The sequence below is a fragment of the Balaenoptera acutorostrata genome, chromosome 11, assembly GCF_949987535.1.
Source record: "Balaenoptera acutorostrata chromosome 11, mBalAcu1.1, whole genome shotgun sequence".
NCBI lineage: Eukaryota > Metazoa > Chordata > Mammalia > Artiodactyla > Balaenopteridae > Balaenoptera > Balaenoptera acutorostrata.
The window spans coordinates 67,322,264-67,340,544 of NC_080074.1; the positions used below are offsets into that span (position 1 = coordinate 67,322,264).

At 39.4% G+C, this 18,281-nt stretch overlaps 1 protein-coding gene and 1 long non-coding RNA gene across 5 annotated transcripts in view; one reads left to right on the forward strand and one right to left on the reverse strand.

Moving 5' to 3' along the window:
* Positions 1-554: 554 nt before the first annotated feature.
* Positions 555-7,046, reverse strand: LOC130709302 (uncharacterized). Of its 3 annotated transcripts, none has more exons than XR_009009819.1 (4): positions 6,962-7,029; positions 4,966-4,994; positions 3,333-3,444; positions 555-1,950 (listed from the first exon to the last, which is right to left on the reverse strand). It is a non-coding gene; the product is annotated as an uncharacterized LOC130709302 (long non-coding RNA). The 3 variants fall into 3 exon arrangements; XR_009009818.1 differs by lacking the exon at positions 6,962-7,029 and adding an exon at positions 4,625-4,745 and having other exon boundaries at positions 4,966-5,629; XR_009009817.1 differs by lacking the exon at positions 4,966-4,994 and having other exon boundaries at positions 6,962-7,046.
* A 91-nt stretch (positions 7,047-7,137) lies between these two features.
* The window catches only part of RPAP3 (RNA polymerase II associated protein 3), a 42,832-nt gene continuing 31,688 nt past the window's right edge, over positions 7,138-18,281 (forward strand). Inside the window, exons 1-5 of one of the 2 annotated variants that reach the window (XM_007179240.2) lie at positions 7,138-7,215; positions 9,738-9,921; positions 10,715-10,855; positions 16,298-16,420; positions 17,253-17,380. In XM_007179240.2, coding sequence (XP_007179302.2) covers positions 9,769-9,921; positions 10,715-10,855; positions 16,298-16,420; positions 17,253-17,380 — 545 coding nt within the window. In that variant the 5' untranslated portion in view covers positions 7,138-7,215; positions 9,738-9,768. Of the gene's footprint in view, positions 7,216-9,631; positions 9,922-10,714; positions 10,856-16,297; positions 16,421-17,252; positions 17,381-18,281 lie in introns of both variants that reach the window. The other variant, XM_057557436.1, reaches the window with a different exon arrangement.

The window sequence follows — 18,281 nt, forward strand, 5'->3', positions numbered from 1 at the left end:
CGAAAATACAAAGATTATAGCCTTAAGTTTATCTCAACCTCAGGATCTTGCTACTCAATCACATAATTTACATCATCAATCTGCTGCTATGCTTCAAAAACAATTCTCTATTTCTAGAGAAACAGCCCGATACATTGTTAAGTCCTGCTCTAAATGTTTACCCCACCTTCCTGTTCCACAATTTGGAGTCAATCCTCGGGGTTTACTCCCTCATCATCTTTGGCAAATGGATGTTACTCATATTCCCTCTTTTGGTAAATTACAATTTGTTCATGTAACTGTTGATACTTACTCTAATTTTATATGTGCTACGCCTTTGGCTGGGGAATCTACTAAATATGTAATTACTCATTTATTTCATTGTTTTGCATCTATGGGAATTCCTAAAGCTTTAAAAACAGATAATGCTCCAGGATATACGAGTAAAACTTTTGCCAATTTTTGTGCAACTTTCCATATTTCACATAAAACAGGCATTCCCTACAATCCTCAGGGTCAAGGTATTGTAGAACGTGCCAACCAACAATTAAAAATTACATTACAAAAAATAAAAAAGGGGGAATATGAAAGATCTCCTCAGATTATGCTTAATCATGCTTTATTTATTTTAAATTTTTTAACTTTAGATGCATTTAGTCACACGCCTTATGAACGATTGTTTACAGGTCTTTCTGGAACCCCTCCTGAAAAAGCGCTTGTTAAATGGAAAGATCCCATGACTAACCTTTGGCATGGACCAGACCCTGTTTTAGTATGGGGCCGAGGCCATGTTTGTGTTTTCCGTAGGGAGGCAGACTCTCCTCGGTGGCTCCCGGAGCGCTTGGTTCGACATTATCATGCCATCACCAATAAACACCCTGACTCGAAGAATGCGTCGCCTGAGGCTCTCGCAATCGACCACAGCACACCCCAACCGGTTCCCCCGGCGGATGAGAAGAATGCAGCGACGAAGTAGGAGACAACTTGTCAGGGAGGCGAGGGGAGATCGAAATCAAATTACTTGACTGTTTCTAGACGAGAAGATTTATCCACCTTTGTATTTTGGTATAAGGATAACGTTCCCATTCACATGAATGCTAGAGTAACTAAGCTTGCTTCTAATACTTCGTTGGATCACTCTCTATGCATATATTAAGTGTATGGACTGATGGACACATTAGCCTTGATATTCAAAAGTTAAATGCCGAAATACAAGCTATTCAAGAGGCCCACCTGGACGAAGATGGACCCCAGAATTTGATTCAAGGATTATTAGATCAACTACAAGGGCTAAACCCGATACAATGGATTCATGGAGGGCTCTCAGGCCTGATATCAATTGGTGTACTACTTTTATTGGTGATCGGTTTATTACCTTGTGTTGTTAGATTTGTAATGGGGCGCTTCGCTGTCTTGCGTCAGGATGTTCATGGCTTAAAGCTACATTATCAAGCTTTAAAAAATAATAAAAAAGGGGGAAATGTGGTGGCCCCCAAGCTGTAAGCTTATTCAGCTTTCTGCTTTCCGGAGAACTGCTTGTCTCTTTCTTGGTATGCACTCCTGACGCTGCGGTATTGAGCGTAAAAAAGGAAAATGGCTTGCGGCCAGTTTCGTTCCAGGTGCCTGCTCTGGATCTAAGAGCCCCTGGTTGTTCCCCAGAAGAAGGACGTGCTGCCCTGAAGGGGAAGTCTGTATCTCCAGAGAATGGCCCATAAGGCATGCTGACGCATAGATAGTGGCGCATAGATAGTGGCGACAGAATTATGTGGAAATACAAGGTTTACTGATTTATTGTCTAATATTCGTTCCATACTAAACCTATATATACATTCATGCTCTTTGAATAAACTTGCCTTGCAACCATCAGTTGTCTTGGCCCTTCTGACCCCATACTGGTGCTTTTCAGTTCCTTACCCCTCACCGCCAGGAACTTCTAGCTTTCTGCAGCCGGTCTGCGGCAAAATGTGAAATCTAAAAAAATGATACAAATGAACGTACTTACAAAACAGAAATAGACTCACAGACATAGAAAACAACTTATGGTTACCAAAGGGCGAAGAGTGGGCAGGGATAAATTAGGAGTTTGGGTTTAACAGATACACACTACTACATACAAAACAGATAAACAAGAACCTATTGTATAGCACAGGGAACTACTGGGTTGGCCAAAGAGTCTGTTTGGTTTTTTTCTGTACGATGGCTCTAGTAGTGCTTGTCTTTAACTTCATTCGAAACAATTTTGTTAGATTATATTGTGACAGCATATCAGCATGCATTAAAAAAAAACTTATCAAAATTGGTGAATTTTTGTGTAGCCATTTTAATACTGAAGTTGGAAGAAAAATAGCAACATTTTCAGCATATTATGCTTTATTATTTCAAGAAAGGTAAAAACGCAACTGAAATGCAAAAAAGATTTGTGCAGTGTATGGAGAAGGTGCTGTGACTGACTGAACGTGTTGAAAGTGGTTTGCAAGGTTTCATGCTGGAGATTTCTCTCTGTATGGTGCCCCACTGTTGGGTAGACCAGTTGATGTTGATAGCGATCAAATTGAGACATTAATTGAGAACAATCAACGTGGCTATACCACATGGGAGAAAGCCGACATACTCAAAATACCCAAATCAAGGGTTGAAAATCATTTGCACCAGCTTGGTTATATTCATAGCTTTGATGTTTGGGTTCCACTTAAGTTAAGCGGAAAAAAACCTTCGTGACCATATTTCCGCATGCGATTCTCAACTTAAACATAACGAAAACGTTCCATTTCTAAAACAAATTGTGATGGGAGATGAAAAGTGGATACTGTACAATAACGTGTAACGGAAGAGATCGTGGGGCAAGTGAAATGAACCACCACCAACCACGCCAAAGGCCAATCTTCATCCAAAGAAAGTGATGCTGATGCTGTGTATATGGTGGGATTGGAAGGGAGTCCTCTATTATGAGCTCCTTCCAGAAAAACCAAACGATTAATTCCAACAAGTACTGCTCCCAATTATATATATAACTGAATCACTTTGCTGTACACCTGAAACATTGTAAATCAACTATACTTCAATTAAAAATAAAATTCTGCTCTGGGAAAGACAATATCAAGGGAATTAGCAGACAAGCCACAAATGGGGAGAAAATATTTGCAAAAATATTTGATAAAGACTGTTCTCCAAAATACAAAAAGGATGCTTGAAACTACAAAAAGTAAACAGCCAATTAAAGAATGGGACCTTAACAGACATCAACCATCAATAGACCAAGGAAGATATACCGAAGGCAAATAAGCATATGAAAAGATGCTCCACTGCATATGTCATCAGGGAAGTGCAAATTAAAACAAGACACCATTACACACCTGTTAGAATGGCCAAAATCTGCAACACTGACAACAGCAAATGCTGGTGAGGATATGGAGCAACAGAATCTCTCAGACATCGATGGTGGAAATGCAAACCGGTACAGCCACTCTGGAAGACAGTTTGATTTTGTAACAAAACTAAGCGTATTCTTACCATATGATCCAGCAATTGCACTCTTTCCTAATTACACTCCTTCATAATTACACTCCCAAAGGAACTGAAAACTTCCGTCCACACAAAACTCTGCAAATGGATGTTTTTAGCAGTTTCATTCATAATGGCTCAAACTTGGAAGCAACCAAGGTGTCCTTCGGCAGGTGCATGGATAAACTGTGGTACATCCACAGTTTAGTTTTAGAGTTGCTATGAAAAATGAGAGAAAGTTCACTCATACAGGAAGCAGAAGCACAAAATATTAAAAGCTATTTCCTTTTAGCTCTGAATGGAATATAATTCAGAGCTAAAAAGAAATGGGCTACCAAGCCATGTAAAGACATGGAGGAATCTGAAGCTCATATTACTAAGTCAAAAAAGCCAAACTAAGAAGACTCCATACCGTATAATTTCAACTATTTGACATTGTGGAAAGGGCAAATCTATGGAGACAGTAAAAATAATCAATGGCTGCTGGGGGTGAGCGTGGAGGGGGAGAGATGAATATGCAGAGCACAGAGGATTTTTAGGGCAGTGGAAATACTCTGTATGGTATTATAATGATAGATATATAGCCATTAGTCATTTGTCCAAACCCACTGTAAAACACCAAGAGTGAATCCTTAGTTAAATTATGGATTCTGGGTGACTATGATGTGTCAATGTAGGTTCATACTTGGTAAAAAATGTACCATTCTGGCAAGTGATGTTGATAAAGGGGGAAGGCTACGTATATCTTGGGGTAGGGGGTGTATGGGAAATCTCTGTACCCTTATCTTAATTTTATTGTAAACCCAAACTGCTCTTAAAACAATAAAGTCTTTAAAAAAAAAAAAGAATGGAAGGAGCCTTGCACATAGACTCTGAGGGGATACATGGAGACTGGTGGTCCCTAGCCTTGATAACCAGCCCCCTTGACCACGTACACAGGGAACATAAGGACGCCTCTGGATGCAGCTTCTGTGGTTGCAGAGGTTGACCAAACTGAGGGAGGAGGAGTGCCAGAGAGATACAAGGAGACTTCTCACCTGTAAACAGATTATTTAGGCCACAGATGCTAGGAAAATGCCAGGTATGGAGGAGTGCCTCAGGTAAGTTACAGAGTGCAGATTTAAGAAACAGGGCCTACTCTTACCCTTCCTCAAGGGAGGTCACAGTCAAATGAGCAAGACAGGGGGTAGCAGAACAGGCCATCACAGGTGCCAGCTCTGAAGTCAGACTGCCCAGGTACCTCACCAGGCTCTGTCACTTGCTGGCTGTATGGGCAAATTTCTTAATTATTCAGGTCAGTGTCTTCATCAGTAAAATGGGGATAATATTACCATTGTTGTGAGATAAGGAATGTAAAATAACATGCTTATTTCTTATAATAATTCTTACTTGTCTTCCTTATTATACAGATTTCATTTTGCATTAGGAGAGGCAGTTTACCTTCCCTGCTATCACCCTTAACCTTTATCTCCTGGTGCCCAGTACCTGTGCTCCTTAGAGACGTCTTCAGAGGTCTTCCAGACAGTCAAGTGGGAGACAGGGAGAGATGTAAGAGAGAGTTATTAAATCCCCGAGTCTGGACCTTAGCTTTACAGGAGGGAGAGACAGGAAATAACATTTGTTGAGCTCCAACCATGTCCCAAGCTGTGCTAAGTAGGCCGTCTACATACATTTTCTTATTCCAGTAGGTATTTTTATCTTCTCCATTTTAATTTTAATTTACATTAAGCCTCAGTGTACAGATTACATTCAGATTACATTTTCAGTAAGTGGAAGAATCAGCATTTCAGAATTCAACCTTTTTCCTCAGGTTATAATGAGCCTGGATTTCTAGCAGTATCGACTCATTCATTCACTATTCTTTTGACAAATACTTATTAAGGGCTTTAAGATAGAGGTTACTGGTTGCCCCTCAGTATCTGCTCCCTTCTTCTTCTTCCTTATTTACTGAATTCTTGTTTTTAGATGAGCACATGACTGCCAATAGTAAAAAACCCTCAACCTCCCTTGCAGAGGGAAGGCTGCCATTACAGGCATAGTTTTTTGTAGGACAGTGGGAGCTTCAGGATTAGGTGATGGTGGCCATCAAGACCATCTGACTAACTCCTCTCACTTTGATTTTGTATTCACCAAGCAACAACTGATTATTATGTGAGAGAGAGAGAGAGAGAGAGAGAGAGAGAGAGAGAGAGAGAAAGATGTGGAGGGTGTATGAGGTTTTACTAGAGCAGCCAGCTGGCCCCCTTCTCTCTCATCTCAGTTGACTCTGCCAGAATTAATTTTTAAAGACAGAGTTGCTTTGGGACTTCCCTGGTGGTCCAGTGGTTAAGACTCTGCACTTCCACTGCAGGGGACGCAGGTTCCACCCCCAGTCGGAGAACTAAGATCCAGCAGGCCCTGTGGTGTGGCCAAAAAAAAACCCAAAACAAAACCCATAAAAACCCCAACAGAGTTGCTTTAGTTAAGAACATCTATAAATCAATATGTTTTAAAATTATTTATTATTAGATTAATTTTAAAACACACACAAAAAACCCCTTAAAAGTCAGTTTTCTGTCCGCCAACACAAAAAGCAAAAGAATCATTCCCTTAGTAAATATTTTGGTGACAGTTAATGATTTGACTACTATGAGTTTAAAATACAAAGATACCAAATAATTATACAGTGGGAAAGATGTGCTGATGACTTTGTAAGGAAGGTCCCCAGGGTGGTTTTTCACTGATCCTTACCTGGATTAGTGGGTCCCAGCCTCAACTGCACGGCTATATCTTGTGCTTTTTAAAAAATCAGGATGCCCAGGCTGTGCTGATTAAATCACAATCTCTGGGGAGAGGTCCTAGAAATCAGTATTTTTTCCCCACACTCCCAAGGTGATTCCAAAGTTCAGCCAAGCTTGAGAGCCACTAATCTGAATTTTTGGTCTAATGTTTAAGATCACAGAGCTATTTCAAATGGAAAGGTTTGTTTGTTTCTGTTTGTTTTTGTGGGCTTTTAAAATTACTTTTGTTTTACAGTTTTAGAGTTGCTATGAAAAATGAGAGAAAGTTCACTCATACAGGAAGCAGAAGCACAAAATATTAAAAGCTTCATATTCTTTTTCCTTTGTGGCCAGGGAATTCTAAAGACAGACCTTAATACTGACACACATCCAAGAAAGACTCAGAGATAGATACATTTAGAAAAGGAAAGAGTTTACTTGCAAAGGTGCAAGGTAGGCAGACTGAAAAACTGGTTTGCCGAATACAAGAACTTAAAGAAAAAAAAAACTACTACAAAAATTGCTAGAGTTACTAGTTTACATAGCCTGTTTACGGTAGACAAACAGTAACTTTCTCACATGATTATCATACAAAGGTTGTAAAATACCATTACACGCAGCAAGGCAAATATTAAAATTGAGGGGAATCCAAGGAACTATTCAAGGCGTTATTATTTGGGGAATCAGAACAAGTCTGGATGACCCTGCAGTTTTTGGATTACCTAGTGTGAAGTTTGGTCATACCGGAAGCAGGCAAAGCAGCAGATTTTGCTTTAACACACCTGTCAACGCTCTAGGCTGGTTCTACCCCGAAGAGGGTATAGTGTATCTGACCTTCTGCGCACGCTCCGTCCCGGCTCCAGGGGGCGGGGCGAGGGCACGCGGGGACTTGTGGGAAAGCCCAGGAAGGCGGGGCCCGGCGTGAGTCACTGCGGGCCGGAAGCTGCGGCAGTGGAGACGGTAACGGCGTGTTGAGGTGAGCCGGCTTTGCGGTTATCACCGGCTGCAGCAGCGAGGAGGCTTTTGGGGTCGCCCTGCGGGAGGAGGGGGTGCGGCCGTGGGTCCCGGGTGAGGCGGAGAGGGCAAGGGCGGGCGGTAGGGCGCGGCGTTGCGGCGGCGCGGCGGTGTCCAGGGTAGAGGCGTACCGGGGAGGGCGTTCCGGGAGGGGCTCGCCCCGAGCAGCCCGGGCCTGGACGGACAGCCTTGCTGTCGGTCTCTCCACCCCGGCTGCCCGGATTATTGGGCGATTTGCGGTGGTTAGGACCGCAGATCCACCCTCCCCAGGAGACCTCGGTGGTGCCCGCCCCCTTTCGGCGTGGGTGTGCAATGCTCGCCCGGATATTGGGTATGAAAGTGATACCCAAGGCGCTGGAAGTTTCTGGTTGCCTGCTTGGACGCAGGTTCCGTGGGAGCAGAGGTGATAGGTGAAATGGAAAAGGTTTATTTCCCCGCCCCCCCCACACACGTATCTCAGTGGTTTGCTGCGCTTTTATTCACATTTTTTAGTCCCTCGGCAAAACATTGTACTAGCTTTGTTTTTTAATGAGATATACGTATGTGATCAAACATGGGCACTGCCTGGAAGAAGCTTAAGTTTAGTTTACTTTCTGACGCAAGGCCGGGGTGTCAGAAGACCTATATGCGGTTGCAAATATCTTTTTCTCCTCCTAAACGAATCCCTTAGCTGATCTCTTCTATCTCTCCCATCCTAACCAACCCCCGCCCCCCTGTCCCCCCCATACACACTTAAGCTTTGAATTCCCTCCCACCTTTTTGGGGACCTTGCCCCATCACGCATCCCCTTTCCTATATCTTCTTTTACTTTGTTCCTCAATTCCGCCCCCCCCCATACTCGTGGGCAATTTTAGGTTATGAAGGCAAAATTATGCTAATCCCCATATAATCTTATTTACTCAGCTCATTTTATTTCTGTCCTTAAAAACAAATCCCCTTAAAACTCTAAATAATCTTTATATGACTAAATATAATGCACTTTATTTCCTCCATGTGACTTCTGTGGCCTTTGACACTGCTAACTTTCCGTCTTCTTGAACTCCTGAAAATTCTCTTCTGTGACAGTTCTCCAAGTTTTCCTCCCAGCTCTCTAGATGCCACTGCCTGATTTTTACTGTGTTGGCATTTCTTCCTTGTTTTGTTCCCTAGATATGCGTTCTTCAGGCTTCCCCCAACAGCCCCCCCCCATTGTCACAGTAATTAGACATATCCAAATCTCATGATTGTAGCTTCTACCTTTATGCTAGTGACACCCAAATTTATATTTCTAGCCCTCTGTAACTACATACTGGCTATGTCCTGATGTCCCATAAGAACTCAAATTCACCTTATCCCAAACTGAAAAAAATCTGTCTTTACACTTGTTCTGCAATTCTGAAACCTCTTTTCCTTTTAAAATTGTGATTCCTGACTCAAAGTGGTACCACTAATCTTACCAGGCTCCCAAACCAGAAATCTAAGACTTTGAGTCCTTCTCTTCTCACCAACTCCTCAATCTAATGAGTCATCATGTCCCTTTTATTTTACCACCTTAATGTTTCCCATAGCTTTCCGACTGTAGGTCAGATCTCATGGCCTGGCATTTCCTGATCTGTCCCATATTTGCCTTCTCTTCCGTCATTCTGCCTCCCAGTCCCTCATTCTCCTGGCCCACTCCTCCACATTAATCACTTGGCTGACCCCTTTTGAAACATGGCTAAATTGCAGCACCTCTGGGGACTCTTTCCTTGAACCTGCCACCCTACTGTGTGATTTATACCTGTCCTTTGTGGTCAGCCCCATAGCATCTGCATGTACCTCTAGCACAGTGGTTCTCAACCAGGGGATATTTGAAAATGTCCGGAGACATTTTTGGTTGTTACAGTCCAGAGGGAAGGGAGTAGTACTGGCAACTAGTTAGTAGAGACCGGGGATGCTGCCATCCTACAACGCACAGGACAGCCAACCTACAACAAAGCATTATCTGCCCCAAAATGTCAGTAGTCCCAAGGTTGAGAAACCCTGCCTAGCATAATATTTTGTTACTCAGTACTTCGATTATTTTGTTTTCTCCTCCACTAGAGAAGGGACCATGTCTTGTTTTTGTATCCCTAAGTCTTGATACAGGGCCTTTCACATAGCCAAAGTTCAATAAATGTTGAAAAAAAAGAAGAGTAAAGGAGGTAATTAGGCTAAACTTATAAACTCCAGAGATGAGCAGCCGATCTGCTACCATAGGCTGCTTGCTAGTTTTAGTGATTTCCTCCCTGTTGCCTTTCATTCACATTGCATGGATGCCCGACCTATCTGTTAATTTTGCATTTGTTTATTCAGCAAACATTGATTGACTCATTTTAAACATAATATACTGATATTTTCTTTCTTCTGCATCACTTTAGGTTCCTTTCCTTACATGTATCTTGGCCATTTATGAAGAGGTAAAAAACATTAATTAGCTGGGTTTCAAAAAAAATAAACCAAATAATTCTATTTAATTCTTATCAGAGGTTGGTTGATCAAAACTGTGCAGGCCACAATGACTTCAGCAAGTAAAGCAATTGAATTACAACTACAAGTGAAACAAAATGCAGAAGAGTTACAAGACTTTATGAGGGATTTAGAAAACTGGGAAAAAGATATTAAACAAAAGGATATGGAACTTAGAAGGCAGAATGGTGTTCCTGAAGAGGTAAATTTCTTAATTAAATTCCTACTTTAGCATCCAGCAGAACTATTTATTTTAAAGTAAAGCACCACCTTTAAAATGTTTTGTGGAAATACTGATTGAAGTGATTTGCTTTCTGCCAACATTTTGAAAAATTCTACTTTTTAAAGTCTTTGTAATAATTGTATTAACCATATTAAGACATTTTAAGGCTTAGTGAATAGTTACTGAAAGGAAGACCATGTGATAATTCTTAAGGTAAATGAACAGAATCATAAAATATGTAGGTTTGTATATAATTGTGTATATCATATAATCATATATAATTATATACTTAGTGATATATTAACATACAGTATTGCCGTAGAAACTTAGGTAGTACCTAGGCTCAACCAAATGGTTTTCTTAAGACAGTGCATTCAAATACGGATAGCCTTTTCATACCGTTTGTAATGATGTGGAGGCAGTTCAGTGTGCCATTGTACTGCTGCTAAATCATTGTACCAAGGCTGAAGATCAGGCAGTTTTTGAATTTAGGATTGCAAATCCTAAAATGCAAAGCGTATAATTAAAATTTCTAGGTAATAGCAATACTTTTCTTATGACTGAACAATGTTCAATATTTGTCAAAGGATGAATTAAACTTTTCAGGCATAAGTTATCATTATAAATGAGTGAATTGGTATTTCTAACCACTTGAAAATTAAATTAAAAATTACTTTTACTTGAAAATATACTTTAGTGAGAATTTTAAACATCGCTAGTTCAGAAAAGTAAAAGAGCAGTCTTAAAACGTTGTGTTGTTTTCCCTTCCTAGAATTTACCTCCTATTCGAAATGGGAATCTTAGGAAAAAGAAGAAAGGCAAAGTTAAAGAGTCATCTAAAAAAACCAAAGATGAAAACACAAAAAACAGGATAAAATCTTATGATTATGAGGCATGGGCAAAACTTGATGTGGTAAGTTAATCTGGTTATATGCTTCTTAGTATTTGAGTAAAATTTTCTTGGAGTTAGTTAAGAGTCATGGATTAAATGAAAAATAATGTAGAGTTCTTAGGACCTGTGTCTTTCTCTTATAGACTATTTTGTGTGGAATGAAAACTTAAATACCTAGCTGTTCAATTAACTAGATTATTTTTTCTCCTACAGTCCTCTTTCAGTGAATAGTGGCTAAAACAGCTGGATTCTTTTCTTTTTTCCTATTTTTTCTTTTTTTCTCCTTTTGCACAAATAGTACATAGAGATCCAGTGTACTCTTCACCCAATCTCCCCTAATGGTTACATCTTATTTAACTATAGTACAGTATCAAAACCAGGAAATTGATATTGGTGCAATGTATATGTAGTTCTTTGCCATTTTATGACCTGTAGATTTGGGTAACCACCATTGCAATTAAGATACGGAAATATTGCATCACCACAAAGAACTCCCTTATGCTATCCACCTATAGTTGCACCCACCTCCTTCCTCCTCAACATCTCTAACCCTTAAACAGCCAGAATTCTAAGATAGTAATAATGTGAGAAAAGAAGGACTCTACCAACATTTTTTTTTTTTTTTTTATAGACTGAAGGACCTGTAGAATACTGGCTAAAAGAGAGTGCCTTTGGGTTTAGTCTTAAGGCTAGGGCTGCGTGACAATAGAAGTAGGGCTATCTTGATTACAGGAAGGGTGAGCTTCACCCTTCTAGGCTGGTGTGGTGCATGCCTCCCATCTCCCACACATGAGACACAGTGTAGCTGGAGAATTAATTACTCTGCCTCATAACCCTCTACCCAGTATTCCAAGCAGCCACTGTCAGGCCAACCTGTGAACAGGAACCTGTTGGCCAGCCTTCTTCTAGACTCTGACCCACCCTAAGGGTTGATTTAGTTAGGTTGATTTGGAATACACACTCGCTTTTAGTCTTTTTACAAGTGTTCATTATGTAATATTTGATTCATACAAAACAGTTTGTAGAGATACGTGTTCTAAAGCATGATAATAAAATGAACACATAAACCCACCACCTAACATAAAGAGAATTATTCCAATCCCATTGAAGCTGCCAGGGTGCTCCTTCCCTGTCCCATCTTCTTTTCTCCTCTCTACCTTCAGAGGTAACTACTATTCTGATTTTTATGTTTATTATTTTCTTTTCACTTTTTTGTTTAACATTTTTTTTTTTTTTTTTAATGAGGATCTTGAATCAGATGCGTATGTTTGATTGATTGATTGATTTTGGCTGTGTTGGGTCTTCGTTTCTGTGCGAGGGCTTTCTCCAGTTGTGGCAAGCGGGGGCCACTCTTCATCGCGATGCGCGGGCCTCTCACCGCCGCGGCCTCTCTCGCCGCGGAGCACAGGCTCCAGACGCGCAGGCTCAGCAGTTGTGGCTCACGGGCCCAGCCGCTCTGCGGCATGTGGGATCTTCCCAGGCCAGGGCTCGAACCCGTGTCCCCTGCATTAGCAGGCAGACTCTCAACCACTGCGCCACCAGGGAAGCCCTGTTTAACATTTTTATTGAGGTATAACATTCATACAGTAAAGTCCCAAAATCTTAAATGTACAACTTCCTGAATTTTCACTCATGTACAAAACTGAGAAACTACCATCCAGATCAAGATATAGAACATTTCTGGTATCCCAGAAACCTCCCTTTTCCGTTGATTACCTCCCAAAGGTGGCCACTGTTGTGATCTCTAATATTGTAGATAGGTTTTGCCAGTTTTGGAATTTCTTGCAATTGTATAATACAGTATGCACTCTTCTCTGTTTGGCTTCTTTTGCTATTATTGTCTGAGATCGATCCATACTGTCAGTAGCAGTAGTTTGTTCTTTTTCATTGCTGATCAGAATTCCATTGTGTGAATATATCACAATTTGTGTATCTATTCTCCTATTGATATACACTGAGTTGTTTTCAGCTTGGGGCTGTTATGAATAAACCTGCTATGAACATTCTTGTACATGTCTTTTGATGGATATAAGCACCTGGGATGGTATTTGCTTGGTTATAGTTTGTATATGCATTTAGCATTAGAAGATACTGCCCAATGGTTTTTCAAATTAGTTGTATTTCTCTTTTTTAAAAACATTTATTTTTAATTAATTAATTTTTTAATTGAAGTATAGTTGATTTACAATTTAGTTTCAGGTGTACAGCAAAGTGATTCAGTTTTATATGTATATATACACACACTTATCTGTACTTTTTCAGATTCTTTTCCATTATAGGTTATTACAACATATTGAATATAGTTCCCTGTGCTATACAGTCGGTCCTTATTGTTTATGTTTTATATATAGTGGTATATATCTATTAAACCCAAACTCCTAATTTATCCCTCCCCCACTTCCCCCTTTGGTAACCATAAACTGTTTTCTATGTCTGAGAGTCTGTTTCTGTTTTGTAAGTGAGTTCATTTATATCACTTTTTTCTTTTTCTTTTTTTCTTTTAATTTTTATTTTATATTGGAGCATAGTCGATTGACAATGTTGTGTTAGTTTCAGGTGTACAGGAAAGTGATTCAGTTATACATATACATGTATCTATTCTTTTTCAAATTCTTTTCCCATTTAGGTTATTTCAGAACATTGAGCAGAGTTCCCTGTACTATACAGTAGGTCCTTGTTGGTTATCTATTTTAAATATAGTAGTGTGCACATGTCAATCCCAAATTCCCAATCTATCCCCGCCCCCTGACCCTTCCCCCTGGTAACCATAACTTTGTTCTCTAAGTCTGTGAATCTGTTTCTGTTTTGTAAATAAATTCATTTGTATCTTTTTAAAAAAGTTTTTTAGATTCTGCATATAAGCAATATCATATGATATTTGTCTTTCTCTGTCTGACTTACTTCACTTAGTATGATAATCTCCATATCCATCCATGTTGCTGCAAATGGCATTATTTTATTCTTTTTTGTGGCTGAGTAATATTCCATTGTATACATGTGCCACATCTTCTTTATCCCTTCCTCTGTCGATGGGCATTTAGGTTGCTTCCATGTCTTGGCTATTGTAAATAGTGCTGCTAGGAGCATTGGGCTGCATGTATGTTTTCAAATTAGAGTTTTTGTCTTTTCCGGTTATATGCCCAGGAGTGGGATTGCTGGATCATATGGTAGCTCTATTTTTAGTTTTGTAAGGAACCTCTATACTGTTCTCCATAGTGGCTGCACCAATTTACATTCCCACCAGCAGAGTGGGAGGGTTGCCTTTTCTCCACACCCTCTCCAGCATTTATTATTTGTAGACTTTTTGATGATGGCTGCTCTGACTGGTGTGAAGTGATACCTCATTGTAGTTTTGATTTGCATTTCTCTGATAATTAGTGATGTTGAGCATCTTTTCATGTGCCTATTGACCATCTGTATGTCTTCTTTGGAGAAATGTCTATTTATGTCTTCTGCCCTGGTTGTATTTTTCTTAATGAAACCAAGGCTAATTGAGTCCAGAGAGAGCGCACATTATTATTTAAATAGTATGTCATCTGCTTTAGTAATGTCTCGATGTAAGAGAAGTATGATTTTGGGTCTTGAATTTATTACTGTTGGAAATGATACTTTCTGAACATATGATTTATTCTCTGCTGAGTATTTAGTCTGCTTTCATTTTTTGTAACTTTACCCCCTTCTATGTAGCCTTTTCCTTTTCATAAATTGGCATCTTCTTATAGTGCCCTTTCCTAAAAGGCATCATGTCAGATGATTTCTTAGAGAGTTGCTTTCTACAGTCATTTATTCATTCAACAGATATTGATTGAACTCCTGCTTTGTGTGGCCAGTGCAGTCATGGTTGTTCCATTCTAGTTCAGACCTGAGCAGCGGCTTTGGTGTTCTGCTGCTGTTAGTTTTCTACACATGTCTGCATAACAGGGTTGGACGGTCTTGGCTTTAATCTTGGTAGGCTGGTGGAATTTCTAGAATCTTCATGCTAAAACACATAGCTAAATTTCAGTCCATCTTTGAATGTTCATTCAATGAAACTAAGCATAGGTCTTATTTTGTTTTTTAATTTATCAATTTTTTTCCTACATAAATTATTTAAAATAGTATATTGTTAAATACAGAAAGGATTTTGTTTATATAATAATTAAGTTTTTGTTTACATGAGTTTTTTAAAAAAATAAATTTATTTATTTTATTTTACTTATTTTTGGCCGCATTGGGTCTTCGTTGTTGCGCACGGGCTTTCTCTAGTTGCGTCAAGAGGGTGTGCTACTCTTCGTTGCAGTGTGCGGGCTTCTCAATGCGGTGGCTTCTCTTGTTGCAGAGCACGGGCTCTAGAGCGCAGGCTCAGTAGTTGTGGCTCATGGGCTTAGTCGCTCCGCAGCACGTGGGATCTTTCCGGACCAGGGCTTGAACCTGTGTCCTCTGCATTGGCAGGTGGGTTCTTAACCACTGCGCCACCAGGGAAGCCCTGTTTACATGAGTTTTAATGAACTCTTTAATGGTTACTGGTTTAAAATCTCTTACTAGGGAGTTCCCTGGTGGCCTAGTGATTACGATTCTGGGCTTTCACTGCCGTGGCCCGGGTTCAGTCCCTGGCTGGGGAACTGAGATCTCGTGAGCCAAGTGGTGTGGGAAAAAAAAAAAAAAGAAAAGTCTCTTACTAAAAATCATTCTTTTATTATATGTGCTTAAAAAAAATGATTAAAAAAATACTGATGGGGTCCATGAAATGATTCATTACCGTGAAAGGAATGTGTGAGTCAAAAGAGATTGGGAATTGCTGGACTAGCATGTTATGTATTTTCTTTGGTAGAGTCAGCTATATTTCGGAATACACTGAGAAACAGTATAATATAGTCATTGAGAGCCCTCTGGAGGAGGCATGCTGCCTGGGTTCAGATCCTCATTTGGCCACTTACTAGCTGAGTGACCCTGAGTGAGTTAACTAACTTCTATTTGTCAGTTCCTTCAAGTGAAACACATGGGTAATTATATCTACCTCATAGGTTGCTGTGAGAATCAGGAGTTAATTGTGCTCTACAAGCAGTTTTTGTTTTAAAAATAAGAGAGAAAAGTTTTTAGATAAAACCTTTCTCTGCTGTTGGATGCAATTACATAGATTTGGGGTTATTTGCAAACTTCTCTTATGAAAAGGAATAATACTTCGCTGCTAATAGTTTGTGATCTAGGGGTGATTTTTAGACTCTATTGACTTAGCTTACTTTATGAATTCAAAGTCAGATTCTCTAAGTGGTTTGGATCTTGGTTTTCTAAGCAAGAATACCCTTTTCTCTGGATTTAATCTTAAGAATGAGAGGTTATTTGAGTTGCTTTTGTAGGCCTTTAGGTCCTTAGATTGTAACAACTTAATGTTCTGTTGAATGTTCTTTTTGGGGGGGCGGAGTTTATCTTCTTTTTTTAATGGTCATGTAATTATGAACACTGTTTCCCTACTTTTGATTTCAGGACAGTATCCTTGATGAGCTTGACAAAGAAGAGAGTACCCATGATTCTGTGTCTCAAGAATCGGAGTCAGAAGAAGATGGGATTCATGTAGATTCACAAAAGGCTCTTGCTCTAAAAGAAAAGGTACTCTTTAGGTTAGCTGTTGGTTCCTTCAAGTAAGCAGGATATGTAGGAAATCATGTCCATACCAAGATTTCTACAGCATAATTTAGGGGGTGTTCAAACTTTAAGCTGTTATTGGCTATATCCCTATCAGGAGGCAGTATAGCGTAGTGGTTAGGAGTATGTGCTCTGAAACCAGATTATCTAGGTTCAAATCCTGTGACAAGTTCTTTAAATTGCCTGTATGTACTCAGTTTTCTCAGCTGTAAAATAAGATTAATATTATTACTAAACCTCAATGGGTGATTGTGTTATTAAATGAATTATTATATGTAAAGTGCTTGGAGCATACAGAGAGTTATTCCAGGGCTTTAAGTAGTAGACTGAAGTACTAATCAAATCAGCGTGTGATTCTTGACGTGGACATTATATCCCACTCCTCCATATCACAGACCATCTTTGGTTGCTTTTTGGACCGTTCAACATCTCCCTGAGGAATGCCTCATTATTGTAAAACTGGCTATATTGCTTTTCAAAGAGGTGGCACTCTTTCAGATTAAAATTTATCTTTATGCCTTTCTTTTGTTACATTTCTGTGGGTTCTTATTGTCAATAAAAAGTATATAATGCTAGGTATTTTACTCATTTTTCTGCCAGGGCTCTTGGATTGTGACCAAACTATGACTATATAGTGAATTTTAGCACTTGTAAAAAGACCACTTTGCTTAATTCCCTTGCCTTTCTTGTGAGCCTTGATCACATGGCTAATGAGATAGGAAGAGATGGATAATAATGAAAGAAAATGGCTCTGGAATTCTGTGCCAGTATATATCTGACTTGTATGCTTTTTCAGGGCAATAAATACTTCAAACAAGGAAAATATGATGAAGCGATTGAATGCTACACCAAAGGCATGGGCGCTGATCCATATAATCCTGTGTTGCCAACAAACAGAGCATCGGCATACTTTAGACTGAAAAAGTAAGGCGTTTCCATAATGTGTGTGAATATTTTATGTGTATGTGGAGACTTTAAAAAAAAATCTTCCGTGATAAAATGTGTGGGAATGCTTGAAAAAGTTTCACATTTCTTTTCAACTATAAATTTTTATAACTCACTCCCTTTTATTGAGTTCTTTTACTTAAGCCATTTTAAACATTCAGGTGCTCAAACCATGCTCCCGTAGCTCACTTTACTGAGGTGTTCCTCCTCTAAAAGTTGAGTAATGATGCTCTTTACCTAATTCACAGACGAAAAAAAAAGTTAGCTGGGTAAAAATGTTTTATAAATTAATTTTGCTCCATTATTTTGAAAAATTATTTATCCACTATTTAACAGAGAACTTTTATTATGGTAAACTTAAAATATGTTTCAACATTTGTTTAATCAAACCCTTTAAATAAATACTTAATGTTGAAGAACATAAATGTGTATGGTCTTAATCCTAAGCAGGGAACTGACCTATCATAAGAAGTTTTAAAAAGACAAATACCATCAAGGAGGACATTCTTACTGTTTTAATTATTTGGAAGTACGAACTGTATTGGTGTCTGAATTTTTACTGTTTTAAATAGCATATTTTTAGATCTTTGAAACTCGTGCTATTCATATCCTGACAAATTAGGGGAATATTTATATTTTATAATATTTGATATCTACACTGTGTAAGTGATGAAGAATAATTTTAAATAAACCTGCATGAACCTGCCACCCAGCTTAAGAACCAGAACATTTTTTTTTTTAATTTTATTTATTTATTTATGGCTGTGTTAGGTCTTCGTTTCTGTGAGAGGGCTTTCTCCGGTTGCGGCAAGTGGGGGCCACTCCTCATCGCGGTGCGCGGGCCTCTCACTATCGCGGCCTCTCTTGTTGCGGAGCACAG